This window comes from Pristiophorus japonicus, chromosome 1, assembly GCF_044704955.1.
Source record: "Pristiophorus japonicus isolate sPriJap1 chromosome 1, sPriJap1.hap1, whole genome shotgun sequence".
In the NCBI taxonomy this organism is placed as follows: Eukaryota; Metazoa; Chordata; class Chondrichthyes; family Pristiophoridae; genus Pristiophorus; species Pristiophorus japonicus.
The window spans coordinates 517,131,278-517,152,316 of record NC_091977.1 but is presented as its reverse complement, the minus strand read 5'-3'; the positions used below and the strand labels follow the sequence as shown (position 1 = coordinate 517,152,316).

The following is a 21,039-nucleotide window of genomic DNA, read 5'->3' as shown; positions in this document are numbered from 1 at the left end:
TGCCATTTAGGACGGTGGTAGTGCCACACAAAATGATGGAGGATGACCTCAGTGTGAAGACGGGACTTCATCTCCACAGTGACTGCGGTCGTCACTGTCATGGACAGCTGCAGGTAGATTGGTGAGGATGAAGTCAAGTAGGTTTTTCCCTAGTGTTGGTATTCTCACCATCTGCTACAGGTCTAGTTTGGCAGCTATGTCCTTCAGGATTCGGCTAGCTTAGTCTGTAGTTGTGCTACCGAGTCACTCTTGGTGATGGACATTGAAGTACACCACCCAGAGTACATTCTGTGCCCTTGCGGATCTCAATGCTTCTTCTCAGTGGTATTCAACATGGAGGAGTACTGATTCATCAGCTGAGGGAGGACGAAAGGCAGTAATAAGTAAGAGGTTTCCTTGCCCATGCTTGACCTGAAGCCATGAGACTTCATGGGGTCCGGAGTCAATGTTTAGGACTCCCAGGGTCAATCCCTCCCGACTGTACGCCACTTCTGTTGGGTCTACCCTGCTGCTGGGACAGGAGATACTCGAATTTTTTGAGGATGTAACTAGTAGAGTGGACAAGGTAGAACCAGTGGATGTGGTGTATTTGGACTTTCAAAGGCTTTTGACAAGGTCCCACACAAGAGATTAGTGTGCAAAATTAAAGCACATGGTATTGGCTGTAATGTATTGATGTGGATAGAGAACTGGTTGACAGACAGGAAGCAGAGAGTCGGAATAAATGGGTCCTTTTCAGAATGGCAGGCAGTGACCAGTGGGGTGCCGCAGGGTTCAGTGCTGGGACCCCAGCTATTTACAATATACAATAATGATTTAGACGAAGGAATTGAATGTAATATCTCCAAGTTTGCAGATGACACTAAGCTGGGTGGCAGTGTGAGCTGTGAGGAGGATGCTAAGAGACTGCAGGGTAACTTGGACAGGTTAGGTGAGTGGGAAAATGCATGGCAGATGCAATATAATGTGGATAAATGAGAGGTTATTCACTTTGGTGGCAAAAACAGGAAGACAGATTATCTGAATGGTGACAGATTAGGAAAAGGGGAGGTGCAACGAGACCTGGGTGTCATGGTACATCAGTCATTGAAGTTTGGCATGCAGGTACAGCAGGCGGTGAAGGCGGCAAATGGCATGTTGGCCTTCATAGCTAGAGGATTTAAGTATAGGAGCAGGGAGGTCTTACTGCACTTGTACAGAGCCTTGGTGAGGCCACACCTGGAATATTGTGTTCAGTTTTGGTCCCCTAATCTGAGGAAGGATGTTTTTGCTATTGAGGGAGTACAGCGAAGGTTCACCAGATTGATTACTGGATGGCAGGACTGACATACGAGGAGAGACTGGATCAACTGGGCTTGTATCCACTGGAGTTTAGAAGAATGAGAGGGGATCTCATAGAAACATAAAATTCTGATGGGATTGGACAGGTTAGAGGCAGGAAGAATGTTCCCGTTGCTGGGGAGTTCCAGAACCAGGGGTCACAGTCGAAGAATAAGGGGTAAGCCATTTAGGACCGAGATGAGGAGAAACTTCTTCACTCAGAGAGTGGTTAACTTGTGGAATTTTCTACTGCAGAAAGTTGTTGAGGCTAGTTCGTTAAATATATTCAAAAGGGAGCTAGATATGGCCCTTATGGCCAACGGGATCAAGGGGTATGGAGAGAAAGCAGGAAAGGGGTACTGAGGCTGAATGATCAGCCATGATCTTATTGAATGGCGGTACAGGCTCGAAGGGCCGAATGGCCTGCTCCTGCACCTAATTTCTATACCCAGGGATGGTGATGGAAGAATCTGGGACATTGGCTGATAGGTATGATTCTGTGAGTATGACTATGTCTAGCTGTTGCTTGACTATTGTGGGACAGTTCCCCCCCATTTTTGCACAAATCCCCAGATGTTCGTGATGAGGACTTTGCAGGGTCGACTGAGCTGGGTGTGCCGCTGTCATACCTGTAACCAGTGACGAGGCCGATGCAGAGTGGTCCGCCAAGTTTTATAGAGGCTGCACAGAACTTCTCAACTCCCCCAGTAGATAGCTAAGGAAACATCCAGAACATCTAAGCAACTCAAACATACAATATTGGTGGTCCTTATTCCAAACTTGGGTGCTCCTCGCAGCATATAGGCACCACAACTCAAAATGATCTGTGATTTTAAAAAGTGCAGCCTATAGATAAGTCAATATGGTATATTCCAAAGATGATGTTTCTAGATAAATTGGATAAAGCCCATGGTCCCAGCAACACAAGAACCAGTTACCAACAGACTATTTGATCATCTATAGCTATGTTTATTCTTATAATTATCCATTTTTTCTTAAATGGATATGTCTCCAACTTTCTTTTTGGAAAAGGAGTCTATCAAAGTTACAAATCGCATTGGTTGAGAGTCTATTCTGTGGCAAAACAATTTCCATTTAATTTTTAGTCTTGCTTGAGGCTTGCTAAATGCCATAGTCATCCTCTAGTGCCATGCTCAGTTAGTTTTCCCTGAAAAGAATGAGTTCTGCCCCGGGCCGAATGGACCCCTCGCCGGCCCGCTTCTACCCTGGGCTGAAAGGACCTCGCACCGACCTGCGACTCCTGTTCCAGGCTTGCAACCCGAGCCGTCTAACAAGGCTCCACGCTGTGAGGAGGAGCACCCCCTGGGGACCGAGCTCGGCACCGCCCGGGAAACACAGCAGGAAACCGGGAGCGCCTGGGGAACCGGGCCTGGCCTGGCACCGCTCGGGACACACAGCAGGGCCTCGAGCCCAGGGCACACACACCAAGGAAAACGGACAAGCCAAGGAGAGTGAGTGTAGCAGCCCCAACCAGCTCGGGCTCAGTGTTACTCGGTTCCAAAAAACCCACGGCGCCGTCTTCGGCCCGGTGTGCTCGCCTGACGGATCTGTGTGGGCCCCGCGCCGGCCCGCTTCTGTCCCGGGCCGAAGGGACCCCTGCACCGGCCCATTTCTAGCTCGGCCCGAAGGGACCCCTGTATCTTAAACTTTTAATCGATTTTAATTCTTTTAAAAAAAAAACTTTTAATCAATCTTAACTTTTAAACAATTGGGGAAACTTTTATAATCTATTATTGATCTACATCTTAAGACTTTTTAACAACTCTTAGAAACTTTTTAAATAAGTTGGGAATTTTCATCAACTTTTAACTTTTAAAATAACTTTGGAAGTGACCTTCCTAATGCCTGACCCCCAACCAAGCCTCGGGCCATCTGCCATCGATGGCGCTGCGCTTGCGGCCAACACTTTGGCGTAGGCAATTAGGCTTATACAGCTGTGCCTGGTCTCCAGTTGCCTTGGACCCCCTTGCCACTGGACCAAGACCTTGCTCGGCTAAACCCGTGCGGTTGCCGGTGTGCAGCGGCCACCCCATGTTAAAAGAACTCACGCACAGGCATCTACCACTTCGTCAGTATGAAGTTCGGGACTTGGAACGTCAGGACCCTCATGGATAATTCCAACAGCAACAGGTCGGAACGCCACACCGCCATAGTTGCCCGGGAACTTAGACGTTTTGACATTGACATCGCCGCCCTAAGCGAGACCTGGCAGGCAGTGGAAGGCCAGTTGAAGGAACATGGTGGAGGTTATACCTTCTTCTGGAAAGGGAAACCAGAGGCAGAACGCCGCCTTCATGGAGTCGGCTTTGCAGTCAGGAATGAGCTGGTTGACGGCCTCAAAGACTCCCCCTGTGGGGTTAACGAATGCCTCATGACTCTTCGTCTTACCCTATCCCGGAACCAATGTGCCACAGTCATCAGTGCATACGCCCCTACACTCGATGCAACAGACGAGGCTAAAGAGGGTTTTTATTCCAACCTCGAGACATCCTTGTCCCGCGTCCACACGGGCGACAAATTGATTCTCCTGGGTGACCTTAATGACAGGGTTGGCAAAGACACAGTCCTCTGGGGAGGGGTGATTGGCAGAAAGGGGGTAGGGAAAGCCAACTCCAGTGGTACCCTACTCCTGACAAAATGTCTAGAACACGAACTCATCACCAACACCCTGTTCCACCAGAGGGACAAATACAAGGCATCGTGGCAACATCCTCGCTCCAAACACTGGCACCTGCTTGACTATGTCATCGTCCGAGCCAGGGATCACAAGGATGCGCGTATCACCCGCGTCATGACAGGAGCTGACGACTGCTGGACGGACCACCTCCTAATCCGATCCATCATCAACATTAACATTGCCCCAAAGCAGAGGGGACAGCAGAAGCAGTTCCGGAAAAAAGTTAATGCCGGGGCACTTAGAGACCCAGCTAAGAAAGCCCTATACAGCCAGGCCTCACAGCTAATCTGGCATGCCTTAATGATCCTGAGATGCTGAATGCCTACAGTGCTTGGTCTTCCCTCCAGGCCTCTATAATTAGTGCCTGCGAAGAGACACTTGGTCACTCAACCAGAAAACATCCGGACTGGTTTGATGAAAATGATCAGGAGATCGAACAACAAATAGATCGCAAGTGCAAAGTATTTCTGAGCCTCAAGCAACAAACCAACTTGGAAGCTGCAAAACAACATTACAGACAGCTCAAGGCTCAGATCCAACAAAAAACCCGGGACTAAAGAACAGGTGGTGGAAGGAGAAAGCACAGGAGATACAACAACTGACCGACAGTCACGATATGAGAGGATTCTTCACTGCAGTCAAGGCCACCTATGGTCCAAACTCCCAAGGCCCTGAACGGGGCCAAGAACGGGGAAACACTCAAGGACACCGAGGCTGTTAGAGCCCGATGGAAGGAGCACTTTGAAGATCTCCTCAATCGAGACTCTGCCTTTGACTCGAGTGATCTCGACTCCATCCCGCAGCATGCGACCCGCCACCAACTCAGTGAAACTCCAACGTTGCACGAGGTAGGCAAAGCCATAAAACAGCTCAAGAATAACAAGGCTATGCATGCGGATGGAATCCCTGCCGAGGTGCTAAAGTATGGCGGAGAGGCGCTGTTGCTGCAGATACATGACCTCATCTCTCTCATCTGGATGGAGGAGAGCATGCCGGGAGATCTCAGAGATGCAGTGATCGTGACCATCTTTAAAAAAGGGGACAAGTCCGACTGCGGCAATTACAGGGGAATCTCCCTGCTATCAGCCATTGGGAAAGTCGACGCGAGAGTTCTCCTCAACTGACTTCTTCCTGTGGCCGAGGAGCTCCTCCCGGAATCTTAGTGCGGATTTCGGCCCCAATGGGGCACAACGGACATGATCTTTGCAGCGCGACAGCTGCAGAAAAATGCAGGGAGCAGCGCCAGCCCTTATACATGATACATGGCCTTTTTCAATCTGACAAAGGCCTTTGACATTGTCGACCGTGAGGGTCTATGGAGCGTCCTCCTCTGTTTCGGATGCCCCCAAAAGTTTGTCAACATCCTTCACCTGCTTCACGACGACATGCAGGCCATGATCCTTACCAACGGATCCATTACAGACCCAATTCACGTCCGGACCAGGGTCAAACAGGGCTGCGTCATCGCTCCAACCCTCTTCTCAATCTTCCTCTCTGCCATGCTCTACCTCACAATCAACAAGCTCTCCGCTGGAGTGGAACTAAACTACAGAACCAGTGGGAAGCTGTTTAACCTACACCGCCTCCAGGCCAGGTCCAAGATTACCCCAACCTCTGTTGTTGAGCTGCAGTATGCGGACGACGCCTGCGTCTGCACACATTCTGAGGCTGAACTCCAGGATATAGTCAATGTATTCACTGAGGCATATGAAAGCATGGGCCTTACGCTTAACATCCATAAGACAAAGGTCCTCCACCAGCCTGTCCCCGCCGCACAGCACTGCCCTCCAATCATCAAGATTCACGGCGCGGCCTTTGACAACGTGGACCATTTCCCACATCTCGGGAGCCTCTTATCAACAAAGGCAGACATTGATGCAGAGATTCAACATCGCCTCCAGTGCGCCAGTGCAGTCTTCGGCCGTCTGAGGAAAAGAGTATTTGAAGACCAGGAACATCAACTCTACCACCAAGCTCATGGTCTACAGGGCTGTAATAATACCCGCCCTCCTGTATGGGTCTGAGGTATAGAAGGCACCTCAAGTAGCTGGAGATACATCACCAACGATGTCTCCGCAAGATCCTGCAAATCCCCTGGGAGGACAGGCGCACCAATATCAGTGTCCTCGTCCAGGCTAACATCCCCAGTATTGAAGCACTGACCACACTCGATCAGCTTCGCTAGGCAGGCCACAGTGCTGGGACCCCAGCTACTTACAATATACATTAATGATTTAGATGAAGGAATTGAGTGTAATATCTCCAAGTTTGCAGATGACACTAAGCTGGGTGGCAGTGTGAGCTGTGAGGAGGACGCCAAGAGGCTGCAGGGTGACTTGGACAGGTTAGGTGAGTGGGCAAATGCATGGCAGATGCAGTATAATGTGGATAAATGTGAGATTATCCACTTTGGTGGCAAAAACATGAAGGCAGATTATTATATGATTGGCGGCAGATTAGGAAAAGGGGAGGTGCAACGAGACCTGGGTGCCATGGTACATCAGTCCTTGAAAGGTGGCATGCAGATACAGCAGGCGGTGAAGGAGGCAAATGGTATGTTGGCCTTCATAGCTATGGGATTTGAGTATTGGAGCAGGGACATCTTACTGCAGTTATACAGGGCTTGGTGAGGCCTCACCTGGAAGTGTGTTCAGTTTTGGTCTCCTAATCTGAGGATGGACGTTCTTGCTATTGAGGGACTGCAGCGAAGGTTCATCAGACTAATTCCCGGGATGGCAGGACTGACATATGAGGAGAGACTGGATCGACTGGGCCTGTATTCACTGGAGTTTAGAAGGATGAGAGGGGATCTCATAGAAACATATAAAATTCTGACGGGACTAGACAGGTTAGATGCAGGAAGAATGTTCCCGATGTTGGGGAAGTCCAGAATCAGTCTAAGAATAAGGGGTAAGCCATTTAGGACTGAGATGAGGAGAAACCTCTTCACTCAGAGTTGTTACCCTGTGGAATTCCCTACCGCAGAGTGTTGTTGATGCCAGTTCATTGGATTTTTTCAAGAGGGAGTTAGATATGGACCTTACGGCTAAAGAGATCAAGGGATAGGGAGAGAAAGCAGGAAAGGGGTACTGAGGTGAATGATCAGCCGTGATCTTATTGAATAGTGGTGCTGGCTCGAAGGGCCGAATGGTCTACCCCTGCACCTATTTTCTACGTTTCTATGTTTCACATGCCAGATACGAGATTCCCTAAGCAAATGCTTTATGCGGAGCTCCTTCATGGTAAACGAGCCAAAGGTAGGCAGCGGAAACGTTACAAGGACACCCTCAAAGCCTCGCTAGTAAAATGCGACATCACCACTGACACCTGGGAGACCCTGGCCGAAGATCGCCCGAGGTGGAGAAAGTGCATCTGGGAGGGCGTTGAGCTCTTTGAGTCTCAACGCAAAGAGTGAAGAGGTCAAGCGCAGGCAGTGGAAGGAACGCGCGGCAAACCAGCCCCACCGACCCCTTCCCTCGACGAATGTCTTCCCACCTGTAACAAGGTCTGTGGCTCTCGTATTGGACTGTTCAGCCATCAGAGAACTCACTTTGGGAGTGGAAACAAGTCTTCCTCGATTCCAAGGGACTGCCTACAATAATGACGATGATGTGGGCTCACCAATACCCTGTACAGTTGCAGCAGGACTTCCCTGCTTTTTTACTTCATCCCCCTTGCAATAAAGTCCAACATTCCATTTTACTTGATTACTTGCTGCACCTGCTTACTAACTTTTTGTTTCGTGCACAAGGACCCCCAGGTCCCTCTGTACTGCAGCATTTTGTAATCTCTTTCCATTTAAATAATAATTTGCTTTTTTATTTTTCCAAAGTGGATAACCTCACATTATTCTCCATCTGCCAAATGTTTGCCCACACACTTAGCCTGTCTCTATCCCTTTGCAGATTTTTTGCGTTCTCCTCGCAAATTGCTTTCCCACCCATCTTTGTATCATCAGAAAACTTGGCTACATTACACTCGGTCCCCTTCATCCAAGTCATTAATATAGATTGCAAATAGTTGAGGCACCAGCACCGATCTCTGTGGCACCCCACTAGTTACCGTTTGCTAACAGGAAAATGACACATTTATCCCAACTCTGTTTTCTGTTAGTTAGCCAGTCTGCTATACATGCTAATATATTACCCCCAACCCAGTGAGCCTTCTGGAAATCCAAATGCACCACATCCACTGGTTCCACTTTATCCACCCTGCTCGTTACATCCTCAAAGAACTCGGGCAACTTTGTCAAACATGATTTCCCTTTCATAAAACCATGCTGACTCTGCTTGACTGTATTATGCTTCTCCAAATGTCCTGCTGCTGCTTCCTTAATAACAGACTCTAGCATTTTCCCAATGACAAATGTTAGGCTAACTGGTCTATAGTTTCCTGCTCTCTGTCTGCCTCCTTTTTTAAATAGGGAGGTTATATTTGCGGTTTTCCAATCCGCTGGTACCTCTCCAGAATCCAGGGAACTTTGGTAGATTACAACCAATGCATCCACCATCTCTGCAGCTACTTCTTTTATGATCCTGAGATGCAAGCCATCAGGTCCAGGGGACTTGTCCACCTTTAGTCCCATTATTTTTCTTTTTCTTTAGTGATAGTGATTGTTTTAAGTTCCTCCCTCCCTATAGCCCCTTGATTATCAATTTTAGGGATGTTTTTCGTGTCTTCTACTGTGAAGACCAATACAAAATATTTGTTCAAAGTCTCTGCTATTTCCCTGTTCCCCATTATTAATTCCCAAGTCTCATCCTGTAAGGGACCAACGTTTACTTTAGCTACTCTCTTCCTTTTTATACACCTGTAGAAGCTCTTACTATCTGTATTTATATTTCTTGTTAGTTTACTCTCAATCTATCTTCCCTCTCTAATTTCTTTAGTCATCCATTGCAGGTTTTTAAAAATGTCCCAATCCTCTGTCCTCCCACTAATCTTGGCCACTTTACATGCCATTGTTTTTAGTTTGATGCCATCCTTTACTTCCTTAGTTAGCCACGGATAGTATTCCCCTCTCTTAAAGGAAAGGAAGAGGCAGAGGCAGAGGCGGCCGAGCGGATGGTCTCAATCTTAGAGACAAAGAAGTCCTTAATCAAAAATACTCGAGATATATTTAGAGGGTAGGTAATAATGGAACCAATGTAGGAGAGAAGAGGAGGACTAAAAAAAAAGGTGGAGGACAGAAAGAGGGGAGAGAGAAAAGCAGTGCTGAGCAAGGGAAATTTAGATTAGAGAGGGTAGAAAAATTGAGACATGGGCCAATCATTAAGAGGCAGAAATACAGCCAGTAGTGGTATGTGTGTTTTGGATTGGAAATGCCAATTGGGGGAGGGTCAACTGTAAAAGAGGAAATGAAGCGAGATAGGACAGTCTGTAAGGAAAAAAAAATGCAGCATGTAGGGGCCGCAGGAAAGAGATTGGCATCGAGTGGAGAGGGTGATTTTGACGGGGAAATGCAGTCAGCAATGGACAAATGGGAATTTGTGCCAATGGAGTGATTATTCGTACTGGGAAACTGAACATGTGTGTGAACTTTCTACACTCAGCATCAATGACAAGCTTTTCAAGATGAGATATTTATAGTCTGGTCAGTTTCTCTTCATTTTCCCATTTTCAAGTCACATTTATTAACAGCTTTGCAGAGAATTTAGGACAGACCTTGAATAATTCCACTCGTCATTATCTCCAGTCAAGGCCTGTTGATAACTCTCTGCTAGACTAGTTTTCAATCCAGCTGGATAATTTCAGGGGACTTAATCTCCTTTAAAAGCTCTGGATGTGGAACTTTATTAAATGCCTTTTAAACTGCCAAGTAAATTGTATCCAGCGGATAGTCCTCAAAAACTACTTTTGACACCTCAAAGAGCTCCAGTAAATTATTAAGGCTCAACTTGTTTTGAATACTATGCTGAGCATTCCTTATGGTTTCTACGCTTTAAAAAAACAAAAATTGTGTATTGCACCGCTACTAATATTGAATTAACTGATCTATAATTCTTGATTCAAATGTTGTTCATTCTTTGATTACTAAGATAATTTTCGCTATTCTCCAGTTCTCAAGTTTAGCACTCATTTATGAAGCTCTGAAAAATTTTTAACCACAGCTGTACTAATTTTATTAAAACATTTAATTGATCACCACCTCTGGTCAAAATACAATGTTTACATTCATAACTCAAGCTAAGCTTTAAATCTGTTACATCAGCTTTCTGCATTGTACAGACTAGAACTTGAAACTTAACGCTCATGAGAAAATGTCTCAACAGCAGTCCATACGATAAGGAAAATAAAAAGGAAGGAACTGGAGTTATGGTGGTGAGGAGTGGCAGAAAGGTATTTTAAAAGAGGCATCTGAAGGTAGGACAATGCAGTTTTAGGAGAACATCCCAAAGAGTTGGTGCGAAGAGATTAAAAGAATGGCCTCCAAAGATGGCATAGATTGAACAGAAGAATAATCGGCAATCCATGCCAGGAAGAGAACAAGGTGCATACAGGAGAACAAGGTGCATACAGGAACACAAGAGTGAAGAAGATTGCTCAGATTGAATAGAATAAGGCTGTACAGGGATCTGCAACCAAGGACAAAGATCTTTGAACAATTGCAAAATACTGCAGATGCTGGAATCCGAAACAAAAGCAGAAAATGCTGGAAACATTCAGCAGGCCAGGCAGCATCTTTAACTGTTTCTCTCACCACGAATGCTGCCTGGCATTTCTAGCATTTTTTCAGTTTTTGTTACGAAGATCTTTAAGTTGGTCTTCTTTAAAACCCAAAATAATTAAAAGAAATTAAAACAATTTAATTTTGTTTTACAAAGGCAGCACCACACTCAGGATTAACTTCCACATTTTCAATAATCGGAAGCCCTTAAAATCATTACTCTCAATAGAACAAATTGGTAGGTTATTAGAGAAAATTAAGAGGAACTGTAAACTTTGCAACAGTAGACAATAATAGATGACACTGGATGAATCAGAGTATGTTGCAAGGAAATAACCGTCAAATCTTCAAGCGCATTGGGGTTTCTCAAATGATGAATTACAAAGGATTTCATCCTTTAAATCATACAAAGGGAGATATGTGATACACTTGCTGGATCTCAGCCCTCTCCATTACCATGGTGTCGGCTTTCAACTGCTGATTACAAACATTTTGTGCAGAATATCACCCGACATGACTTCACAAAATCCTGGTTTAGTTTCACGCTGACAAGTAATCATCATTGTACACTAACCCCATTTACAGTTTCATTGGGCCCAAGTTTCGGCATCAGGTGAAAACGGCGCACCTCCGAGACCTGCCTGGCTCGAAGGTGCGCCGGAATATTTTGCTGTAATTCTCCGGTCCTCCTGGACCGTGGCGTGACGCGGCGTGGCGCAGTGCAGTCTTCTTGGGGCGGAGCAAGCTGCAGGTGGGCGGGGCTAAGCCCCTGCATGTCTGAAGATTGCCGGCTTCGTTGCGCGTGAGCGTTGCAATGTGGCCCTTCTGCGCAATGGCCCAGCAGGGCGTTTTTCCCCAGTCTGTTTCAGAATGGTGTGGGTACCGGGGAGGGATGGAGGAGCGTAGAAAGAGGGCACTGGGGAGGTGATCGGTGGGAAAGAAACATGGCAAGGGCTGGGGGAGCGAGGCAAGGGCAAGGGCTGGGGGAGCGAGGCAAGGGCAAGGGCTGGGGGAGCGAGGCAAGGGCAAGGGCTGGGGGAGCGAGGCAAGGGCAAGGGCTGGGGGAGCGAGGCAAGGGCAAGGGCTGGGGGAGCGAGGCAAGGGCAAGGGCTGGAGGAGCGAGGCAAGGGCAAGGGCTGGAGGAGCGAGGCAAGGGCTGGAGGCGCGAGGCAAGGGCTGGAGGAGCGAGGCAAGGGCAAAGGCTGGAGGAGTGTGGGTTGGGAGGCACTCGAAATGATCGAAGGGCCGGAGGAGAGAGTAGGGGTGCCTCCGTCCAGCCCCCCCCCCCCCATCTCACACCATCCCCGCCACCACACGCCCCCCCACACACCCTCACCACCACCCCCCCACCACACGCACCCTACCCGCCACCCCCTCCCCCCCATACCTCCCACTGTCTGATAGAGAGAGAGAGAGAGACAGAGAGAGACAGACACTGACAGAAACACCTTCCCTTCACATAAAAGGTAGGACTTCTATTTTTTTTAATTGATTGGTTGCTTATTACTTTGGTCTTGGAGCTTTAGGTGCAGGGTTCCTTCTATTTTTTATTAATTAATTGCTTATTACTTTTTGTGCTTTGTAAATGTACTGCTTTAAAAGTATTTTGCTTCTTTAATGTTGTTATGGAAAATCCTCTAACTTCCCTCCCCCCACTGTTGTGATGTTGATGTGTCCTTTGTGTTTAATGCTCACCCACCGCCCCCCCTGTCTCTGGCTGCGCCTGCACTAAACTTAAGGTTTTTCAGAACTTACAAAAGTGGATAATTTCTCCATCCTAAGTTAGTTTGTAGTAAGTTGTCACTGCCGAAACTTGCACAACAGGCCTGAGTGGCTGGACACACCCCCTTTTGAAAATAATAATACCTTACCTAAAGCCAACCTAAACTAACTCACTAGAACTGGAGCAAACTATTATCCGAGATTTGCAATTTCTAACATACTCCAAACTAAACTAGTTGCTCCAAAAAACTAGGAGCAACTCCACCCGAAACTTGGGCCCATTGACTGGAACTTCATAAGGTCATGGGCACAGCTGGACAAAACACCTGCTGTCTTGATCCAGCAGTTTAAAAATAAAACAGTGGCGACTGAGACATGTTGGTTGCTTGCAGTGGCAATATTTAATATTTGGTGACCGGTCAGTATATTAATCTGCCTTTTAACAAGCTGCACAGAGGACCGGGGGAGACAGTTAAGAGTTTGAAAGAATACAGAATTAAGAATTAGGCGGGATCATAGAAAATACAAACAGGTCTAAGTTAGGTTTGGAGTGCATGTGCAGGCACAAATAGCCATGTATATCATCATCATAGGCAGTCCCTCGAAATCAAGGAAGACTTGCTTCCACTCTAAAAGTAAGTTCTTAGGTGACTGAACAGTCCAATACGGGAATTACAGTCTCTATCACAGGTGGGACAGACAGTCGTTGAGGGAAAGGGTGGGTGGGGCTGGTTTGCCACACGCTCCTTTCGCTGCCTGTGCTTGTTTTCTGCATGCTCTCGGCGACGAGACTCGAGGTGCTCAGCGCCCTCCCGGATGCTCTTCCTCCACTTAGGGCGGTCTTTACCCAGGGACTCCGATGTCAGTGGGGATGTTGCATTTTATCAAGGAGGCTTTGAGGGTGTCTTTGAAACGTTTCCTCTGCCCACCTGGGGCTTGCTTGCCATGTAGGAGTTCAGAGTAGAGCGCTTGCTTTGGGAGTCGTGTCAGGCATGCAAACAATGTGGTCTGCCCAACGGAGCTGGTCGAATGTGGTCAGTGCTTCGATGCTGGGGATGTTGGCCTGATCGAGGACGCTAACGTTTGGTGCATCTGTCCTCCCAGGGAATTTGCAGGATCTTGCGGAGCCATCGTTGATGGTATTTCTCCAGCGATTTGAGGTGTCTACTGTATATAGAAACATGGAAATCTACAGCGCAGAAGGCAGCTATTTCGGCCTATCGTGTCCGCGCCGGCTAACCAAGAGCCTCACAGCCCTCGGTCAGCAGCCCTAAAGGTTACATATAAACCTATGAACAATGACGGAAAGGCAAAGAGCACCCAGCCCAACCAGTCCGCCTCATAACCCCTTATACTGAAATATTCTACACTCCACTCCAACCAGAGTCATGTGATCTCCTGGGAGAGGCAAAAGCCAGATAAAAACCCAGGCCAATTTAGGGAGAAAAAATCTGGGAAAATTCCTCTCCGACCCACCCAGACGATCAAAACTAGTCCAGGAGATCATGGTGGCCGTATTCTAGTCCCTGCAGTACTTACCATTATATCTGCGCCGTCCAACAAAAGGTCACCCAGTCTAATCCCATTTACCAGCTCCAAGTCCATAACCTTGTAGGTTACTGCACTTTAAGTGCCCATCCAACCATCTCTTAAAAGTGGTGAGGGTTTCTGCATCCACCACTCTTCCAGGCAACGAGTTCCAGATCCCCATAACCCTCTGCGTAAAGAAGCACCCCCTTAAATCCCCTCTAAACCTTCCACCAACCACGTTACAACTATGCCCCCTTGTAATAGACCCTTCCACCAATGGAAGTATCCGTTATGTCTAGGCCCCTCAATATTTTGTACACCCACCCAGCCTATCCAATGTGTCCTCATAAACTAAGACTCTCCATTCCAGGCATCACCCTAGTAAATCTCCTCTGCATGCTCTCCAGTGCAATCACGCCCTTCCTATAATACAGCGACCAGAACTGCACGCAGTATTCTAGCTGTGGCCTAACCAAAGTATTATACAATTTAAGCATAACCTCCCTGCTCTTATATTCTATGCCTCCGCCAATAAAGGCAAGCATTCCGTATGCCTTCAACCACCTATCCACCTGGCCTGCTACTTTCAGGGAGCTGTGGACAAACACTCCAAGGTCCCTTTGTTCATCTACACTATTAAGTGGCCCACTGCCTTATGTATATATCCTTTCCTTATTAGCCCTCCCAAAGTGCATCACCTCACACTTCTCTGAATTTAATTCCATTTGCCACTGCTCTGCCTGCCTGACCAGTAGATTGATATCCTCCTGCAGCCAATAATTTTCCTCTTCATTATCAACCAGACAGCCAATTTTAGTGTCGTCTGCAAACTTCTTAATCATACTCCCTATATTCAAATTTAAATCGTTGACGTATACCACAAAAAGCAAGGGACCAGTACTGAGCCGTGCAGAACCCCACTGGAAACATCCTTCCAGTCACAAAAACATCAATCATTACCCTCTGCTTCCTACCTCCAAGCCAATTTTGGATCCAACTTGCCACTTTGCCCTGTATCCCATGGGCTTTAACCTTCATGACCAGTCTACCATGTGGGACCTTATCAAAAGCTTTGCTAAAGTCCATATATACTACATTGTACACATTACCCTCATTGACCCTCTTGGTTACCTTCTCAAAAAATTAAATCAGGTTAGTCAAACACGATCTCCCCTTAACAAATCAGTGCTGACTGTCCCTAATTAATCCTTGCCTTTCCAAATGCAGATTTATCTTGTCTTTCAGGATTTTTTCCAATAATTTTCCCACCACTGAAGTTAGGCTGACTGGCCTGTAATTATTTAGCCTATCCCTTTCTCCCTTCTTGAACAAGGGAGAAAGGGCTGTCTGGTTGAACATTAGCAGTCCTCCAATCCTCCGGCACCATGCCCAGATCCAAAGAGGACTGGAAAATGATAGTCAAGACCTCTGCTATTTCCTCTTTTACTTCGCTCAACAGCCTGGGATGCATTTCATCCCGCCTGGGGACTTATCTACTTTCAAAGCCGCTCAACCCCTTAATACTTCCCCTTTCAGTATATTTATTTCATCAAGAATATCACACTCCTTGATAGCAGTATCTGCATTGCCCCTTTCCTTTGTGAAAACAGACGCAAAGACTTCGTTAAGAACCCTACCAACATCTTCCACCTCCACATAAAGATTACTCTCATTGTCTCTAATATTACCCTCCTACTCTTAATATATTTATAGAACATCTTAGGGTTTTCCTTAATTTTATTGGCCAAGAATTTCTCGTGCTCTCTCTTAGCATTCCTAATATCCTTTTTAATTTTGCCTCTTAACTTTCTATATTCCTCTAAAGATTCTATAGTATTTAGCCGTTGGTATATGACATAAGCGTCCCTTTTTTCTTAATCCTCCCCTGTAAGTCCCTAGACATCCAGAGGGCTCTAGAATTATTTTTCCCAGCTTTTTTCTTTAGGGCACATGTTTGGCCTGAGCCTTCTGGATCTCCTCCTTGGTCCACGTCTCAGTCATTCAGGAGGGTGGGTATCACTACAGCCCTATAGACCATAACCCCACCACATAGCACTTCCCTCCAGTCATCAAGGTCCATTGCGTGGCCCTGGACATCGTGGACCACTTTCCATACCTCGGGAGCCTATTATCAGCAAGGGCAGACGTCGACGACGAGGTTCAATACCGCCTCCAGTGCAGCCTTCGGCCGCATGAGGAAGAGTGTGTGCGAAGATCAGGCCCTCAAATCTGCCACCAAGTCACATATATGATGTAGTGGCAATAACTGAGACCAGGCTCAAAAAGGGAGGATTGACTGCTTAACATTCCTGGGTGCAAGTTATTCAGAAAATATAGCAGTTTTGATTAAGGAAAATATTACAGTGCTAGAAAGAGAGAATGTCCTTGAGGGGTGAAAGACAAAATGTATTTGGTTGGAGTTAAGAAACAATGAAGGAGCGATTACACTACTTGGGAAAAGAAGTGGTTCAAGTGGAGCATCTCGGAAATAGTGATCATAGTATCGTAAGGTTTAGATTAGCTAGGGAGAAGGACAAGGAGCAAATCAGAATAAAAATACTTAACAGGAGGGAGGCTAATTTCAGCAAATTGAGGAGGGATCCGGCCCGGGTAAATTGGAGTTAAAGACTGGCAGGAAGAAATGTAATGGAGCAATAGGTGGCCTTTAAAGAGGAGATTGTTGGTGTACAGTCTAAGTATATTCCCACAAGGAGGAAAGGGAGGGCAACTAAGCCAAACCTCCCTGAATGACAAAGGAGTTGGAGAGTAGGATGAAGCAGATGTCAGCTTGATAATACAAGAGAGAATCAGGCTGAATATAAACAGTAAAGAAGTTGAAAAGGAAATAAGAGGAGCGAAGAAACAGTACGAGAATAGATCGGTGGCTAACATAAAAGGAATTTGAATGTCTTCAATTTGCATATCAAGAGTAAAAGGGTTGCTGTAGGAGTGGTGGGACCAAAATAGAGATCTTTTGGCGGAGGCAGAAGGATTAGCTGAGGTGCTAATGAGTATTTTGCATTGCTGTTTACCACGGAAGAGGACGTTGGCAAACGAGGAGGTTGCCAGGATATGGAATGAGATAAAAATAGATAAAAAAAGAGAAGGTACTAGAAAGGCTGGTAGTATTTAATGAATTAAGTCACCTGGGCCGGATAGGATGCATCCGAGGCTGCAGAGGCGCTGCTCACAATCTTCCAATCCTCCTTAATACAGGGGTGATGCCAGAGGACTTGAGGATTGCAAACGTTACACCCTTGTTCAAAAAGGGGAGAAGGATAAACTTGGCAATTACAAGCCAGTCAGATTTTACATCAGTGGTGGGGCAGCTTTTAGAAACAATAATTCGGGAGAAAATTAACAGCCACATGGACAAGTGTGGACTAATAAAGGAGAGCCAGCACGGATTTGTTAAGGGCAAATCATGCTTGACTAACTTGATTAAGTTTTTTTGATGAGTTAACAGAGGGTGGATGAGGGTAGTGCAGTTGATGTTGTCTATATAGACTTTCAAAAGGGGTTTGATAAAATACAACATTTTAGGCTTGTGAGCAAAATTGAAGCCCATGGGATAAAAGGGGCAGTGACAGAATGGATACAAAATTGACAAAGGGATGAGAAACAGACAAGTTATGGTGAATGGCTGTTTTTCAGACTGGACGGAACTATACAGTGGAGTTCCCCAAGGTTCAATCCTAGGACCACTGTGATATATTAATGTCTTGGACTTGGGAGTACAGGGCACAATTTCAAAACTTGCAAATGTAGTAAACAGTGAGGAAGATAGTAATAGAAGTGGTATAGAATAGGGTACAGAAGCGATTCACTAGAATGGTCCCAGGGATGAGGGATTAGTTATGTGGATAGATTAGAGAATCTGGGATTGTTCTCCTTAAGAGTAGAGAAGACTAAGAGAAGGTTTGAGAGATGTTTAAAATCATGAAGGGTTTAGATAGAGTAAATAAAGAGAAACTGTTTCCAACAGCTGATGGGTCAATAACCAGAGGACACAGATTTAAGGCAACTGTCCAAAGAACCAGAGGCGACATGAGGAAAAGCTTTTTAACGTAATGAGTGGTTAGGATTTTGAATGCACTGCTTTACAGGGTGGTGGATACAGATTCTATAGTAGCCTTCAAAACAGAATTGTATAAATACTTGGAGAGAAAATTACAGGGATATGGGGAAAGAGAGCAGGGCAGTGGGACTAACTGGATTGTTCTTTGAAAGAGCTGGTGCAGACTCAATAGGCCAAATGGTCTCCTTCTGTGCTGTACTATTCTATGATTCTATGAAATAGATCAGAAAGCATGCCTGAGGCCCCGAGAGGGGGATATTTCTGTGTGCTTGTGCATGTGTTGGAGAGGTGCACAGTGAAGGCATTTCTAACACATCATGGTAACTTTAGCAATTTTTGTGTTTAATATTTTGATGTTTAAAATTTTACTTTCATGGGAGTTAATATTTTACTTTCATGGAGTGGGGTGAGAACCAACGTGGACAGTCAAAACAGTATGGGAAATAAATGACCGCAATGTTATTGGTTGCTTTGTGATGTTTGCAAGTTGTTTATTGGCTAGTGTAATATTAGTTTCACAAATCTATGAGTTAAAAAAAAAATGAATGGGACATTTGAGCCAATCACTTTGACTCCCACCCTATGGACATAGCACACATTTTCCCACAAACTAGTCATTCTTTAGCATATGGATGCAAAACTTTTAATTATATATTGAAGATTATATACACTAGCACCCTGTATGCACATTATAAAAACTTCCCACTTTCTATACATTACAGTTTAGGTTATATATTACCATTAATATTTCACTCATGGTTCAACACACACTACGTTGGGTCACACATATATTCTCCTGTCTCTACCAGACTGAAATGTCAAACAGAATTCACTACTAGATTTTAAATCCTGTTCAGATTGCTATTAAATTACAGACATAAAATAGTTGCCAATGATAACCTCAGTAGAATTTGTAACTAAAATAACCATGAGTGTGAAAATAATATTTTGTAAAGTGAAGAAGTGAGCTCATAAGGTGGCACTATATGGTGAAAATCGATGGTTGTTAATGATGTTAACATTATGCTTTCAGATTGATAATTACTAAATTTAAGAATATTAAGATAAAGTCTTTACATGAAGATTTTTTAGGTAGATCTGTACTTTGATAAACGTCCAAGGATTATGTTACAATTGTTATGCCTGAAAAAAATATTGCTCAGGTCTGATTATTTTGCATTCCAGAAGATGACAATCTTAAGTAATTACAGCTCATGGATACTTCAGTAGTTACAACATCCACTTTTTGGGGCCTGCCCAAAAAAAATTGCAAACAAGTTCTTTATTGCGTTAATGCATTCATACTGTCACATTAGTAACTTCTCAAATAGTTCTTCATATGTATTTACCAATGCTAAAACAAAAATGTTCAAACAAATGTAAAAAATGAAAACAGTTGCACTTTTCTTGAAAAGAGCGTGGATAAATAGATTCTTTCTTTAAATATTAATTTATTGTTAAATAAGTCTGATTTGGTTGCCTGTTGAACAGACAAATTACCATGGAATCAGAACAGTGTTTCCATATGCTGGGAGACATTTATTTTTTGATTATGCCTCTATGGAGTGCTTTGAGACATTTTCCTATATTAAAAGGTTCTATATAAATGCAAGTCATTGTTGTAGCTGTATACAATGCAAATGTTGTTTGTTTGGATGTATAATTTGCAGATATATACCAACACGCAGAAAATCTACAATCCACCATGGGTCCATAAATGATAATGCAGAGGAGGAAAATAGATGAAAGATCAGATTTAACTATTTCACACAAGAGGGTGGTGAATATTTGGGAAGCAATCAAGGCCGCATACAACACATAAGAGGGAAGCAGTTGTGCATTTGGCTGGAAAATCATTAGACGGATTGTAAGTAGTGAAATACTGTTTTTAGAACTCTGGGGCCAGCCAGATGGACTAAACTCTTTTCCAGTGCTTTACATTGCTCTGTTCCTAAGTTTTGTGTCTACAAACATAACTGGATGTTTATTCTATTCTTGACAGTACACAAAAATTCTAAGGTATAATTATTTAAATCACCACATTCCTTCATCAAACAGTTTAAAGGGAATGATTTACCTGTGTCGGATTCTCTCTGCTCACTCCTAGATGGACTAACAGTGAAAGGAAGTTTACGTTTCATAGAAGCTTTCTCTTTCACTTCTTTTTCCAATTCACTGCGGTCTATTTTAGGTGTCCTGTTGTAGGATGAAACTTTCTCTTTATTCTAAAGAGAGATAAAATAAAGATATTAATAGCAGAATATCAACAAGTGACAGTCTTGTTTATCAAATGCTACAGAAATTTAAACTTTATGGGGATAGAAATATGAAGGATAAAAACTGCTCTCTTGGAACTATTCATTCTGATTAAAATCCCCAAGTGACTCCAAATTACTCTACATTAGCAGTGATCTAATGGCAAATTCTCAACCCAACTTTATCAACTTCTTTGAAAACCCCCTATTGTTGACAGTTGGTGTGTGGCAAAGGTTGGATTAAGGGAAACATGTCTTTGCCTCTTTTGCATGAGGCTTTCACAAATTCAATTATTGGCATCTGCATTGGGCAGTCTTCTATTTTGCTGGAGTACATTTCATTTTGCTATCTGATACAGAGACTTAATATGGTTCCTTTCCTGCTACTTTTAAGTTCAATTCTCCTAGGGATGGATTTCCTGATTGGGAAAGGACATTTAAATGACAGCATGTAGGTGTAGGACATCCTTTATTAACAATGCCACGATTGGCTTATACAAAGAGCCAGTATTGCTTCTTCTAGTTCCCTACTATTGCACGGGTGGCCCAGTGATTGCCCAAAAACATAATGCACATTCCCTGCTTGGAGTTTGCATGGCCTAATCAGAAAACGATACCTGTAATTATAGTTAAACATATTAAATATGTTGACACCCAGATCTAGAGATCCTTCACCCCGTCCCACCACATGACTCCAACAGCTTGGATTCCTTTTTGAGAGATTTTTCAGTAGAAAAAGACTTTTGTTCTAGATTGGTGACTTCCAGTA

At 44.8% G+C, this 21,039-nt stretch overlaps 1 protein-coding gene across 5 annotated transcripts in view; it reads right to left on the bottom strand.

Moving 5' to 3' along the window:
• ankrd12 (ankyrin repeat domain 12) overlaps positions 1-21,039 on the bottom strand; it is a 304,379-nt gene that overhangs the window by 97,370 nt on the left and 185,970 nt on the right. For all 5 annotated transcript variants that reach the window (XR_011596100.1, XM_070896030.1, XM_070896060.1 and 2 more), the window contains one exon: positions 20,093-20,240. Coding sequence is in view for 4 of the 5 variants with exons in the window: in XM_070896030.1 (XP_070752131.1) it covers positions 20,093-20,240 (148 nt within the window). In the remaining variant the exon portion in view is untranslated. The remainder of the gene's footprint in view (positions 1-20,092; positions 20,241-21,039) is intronic.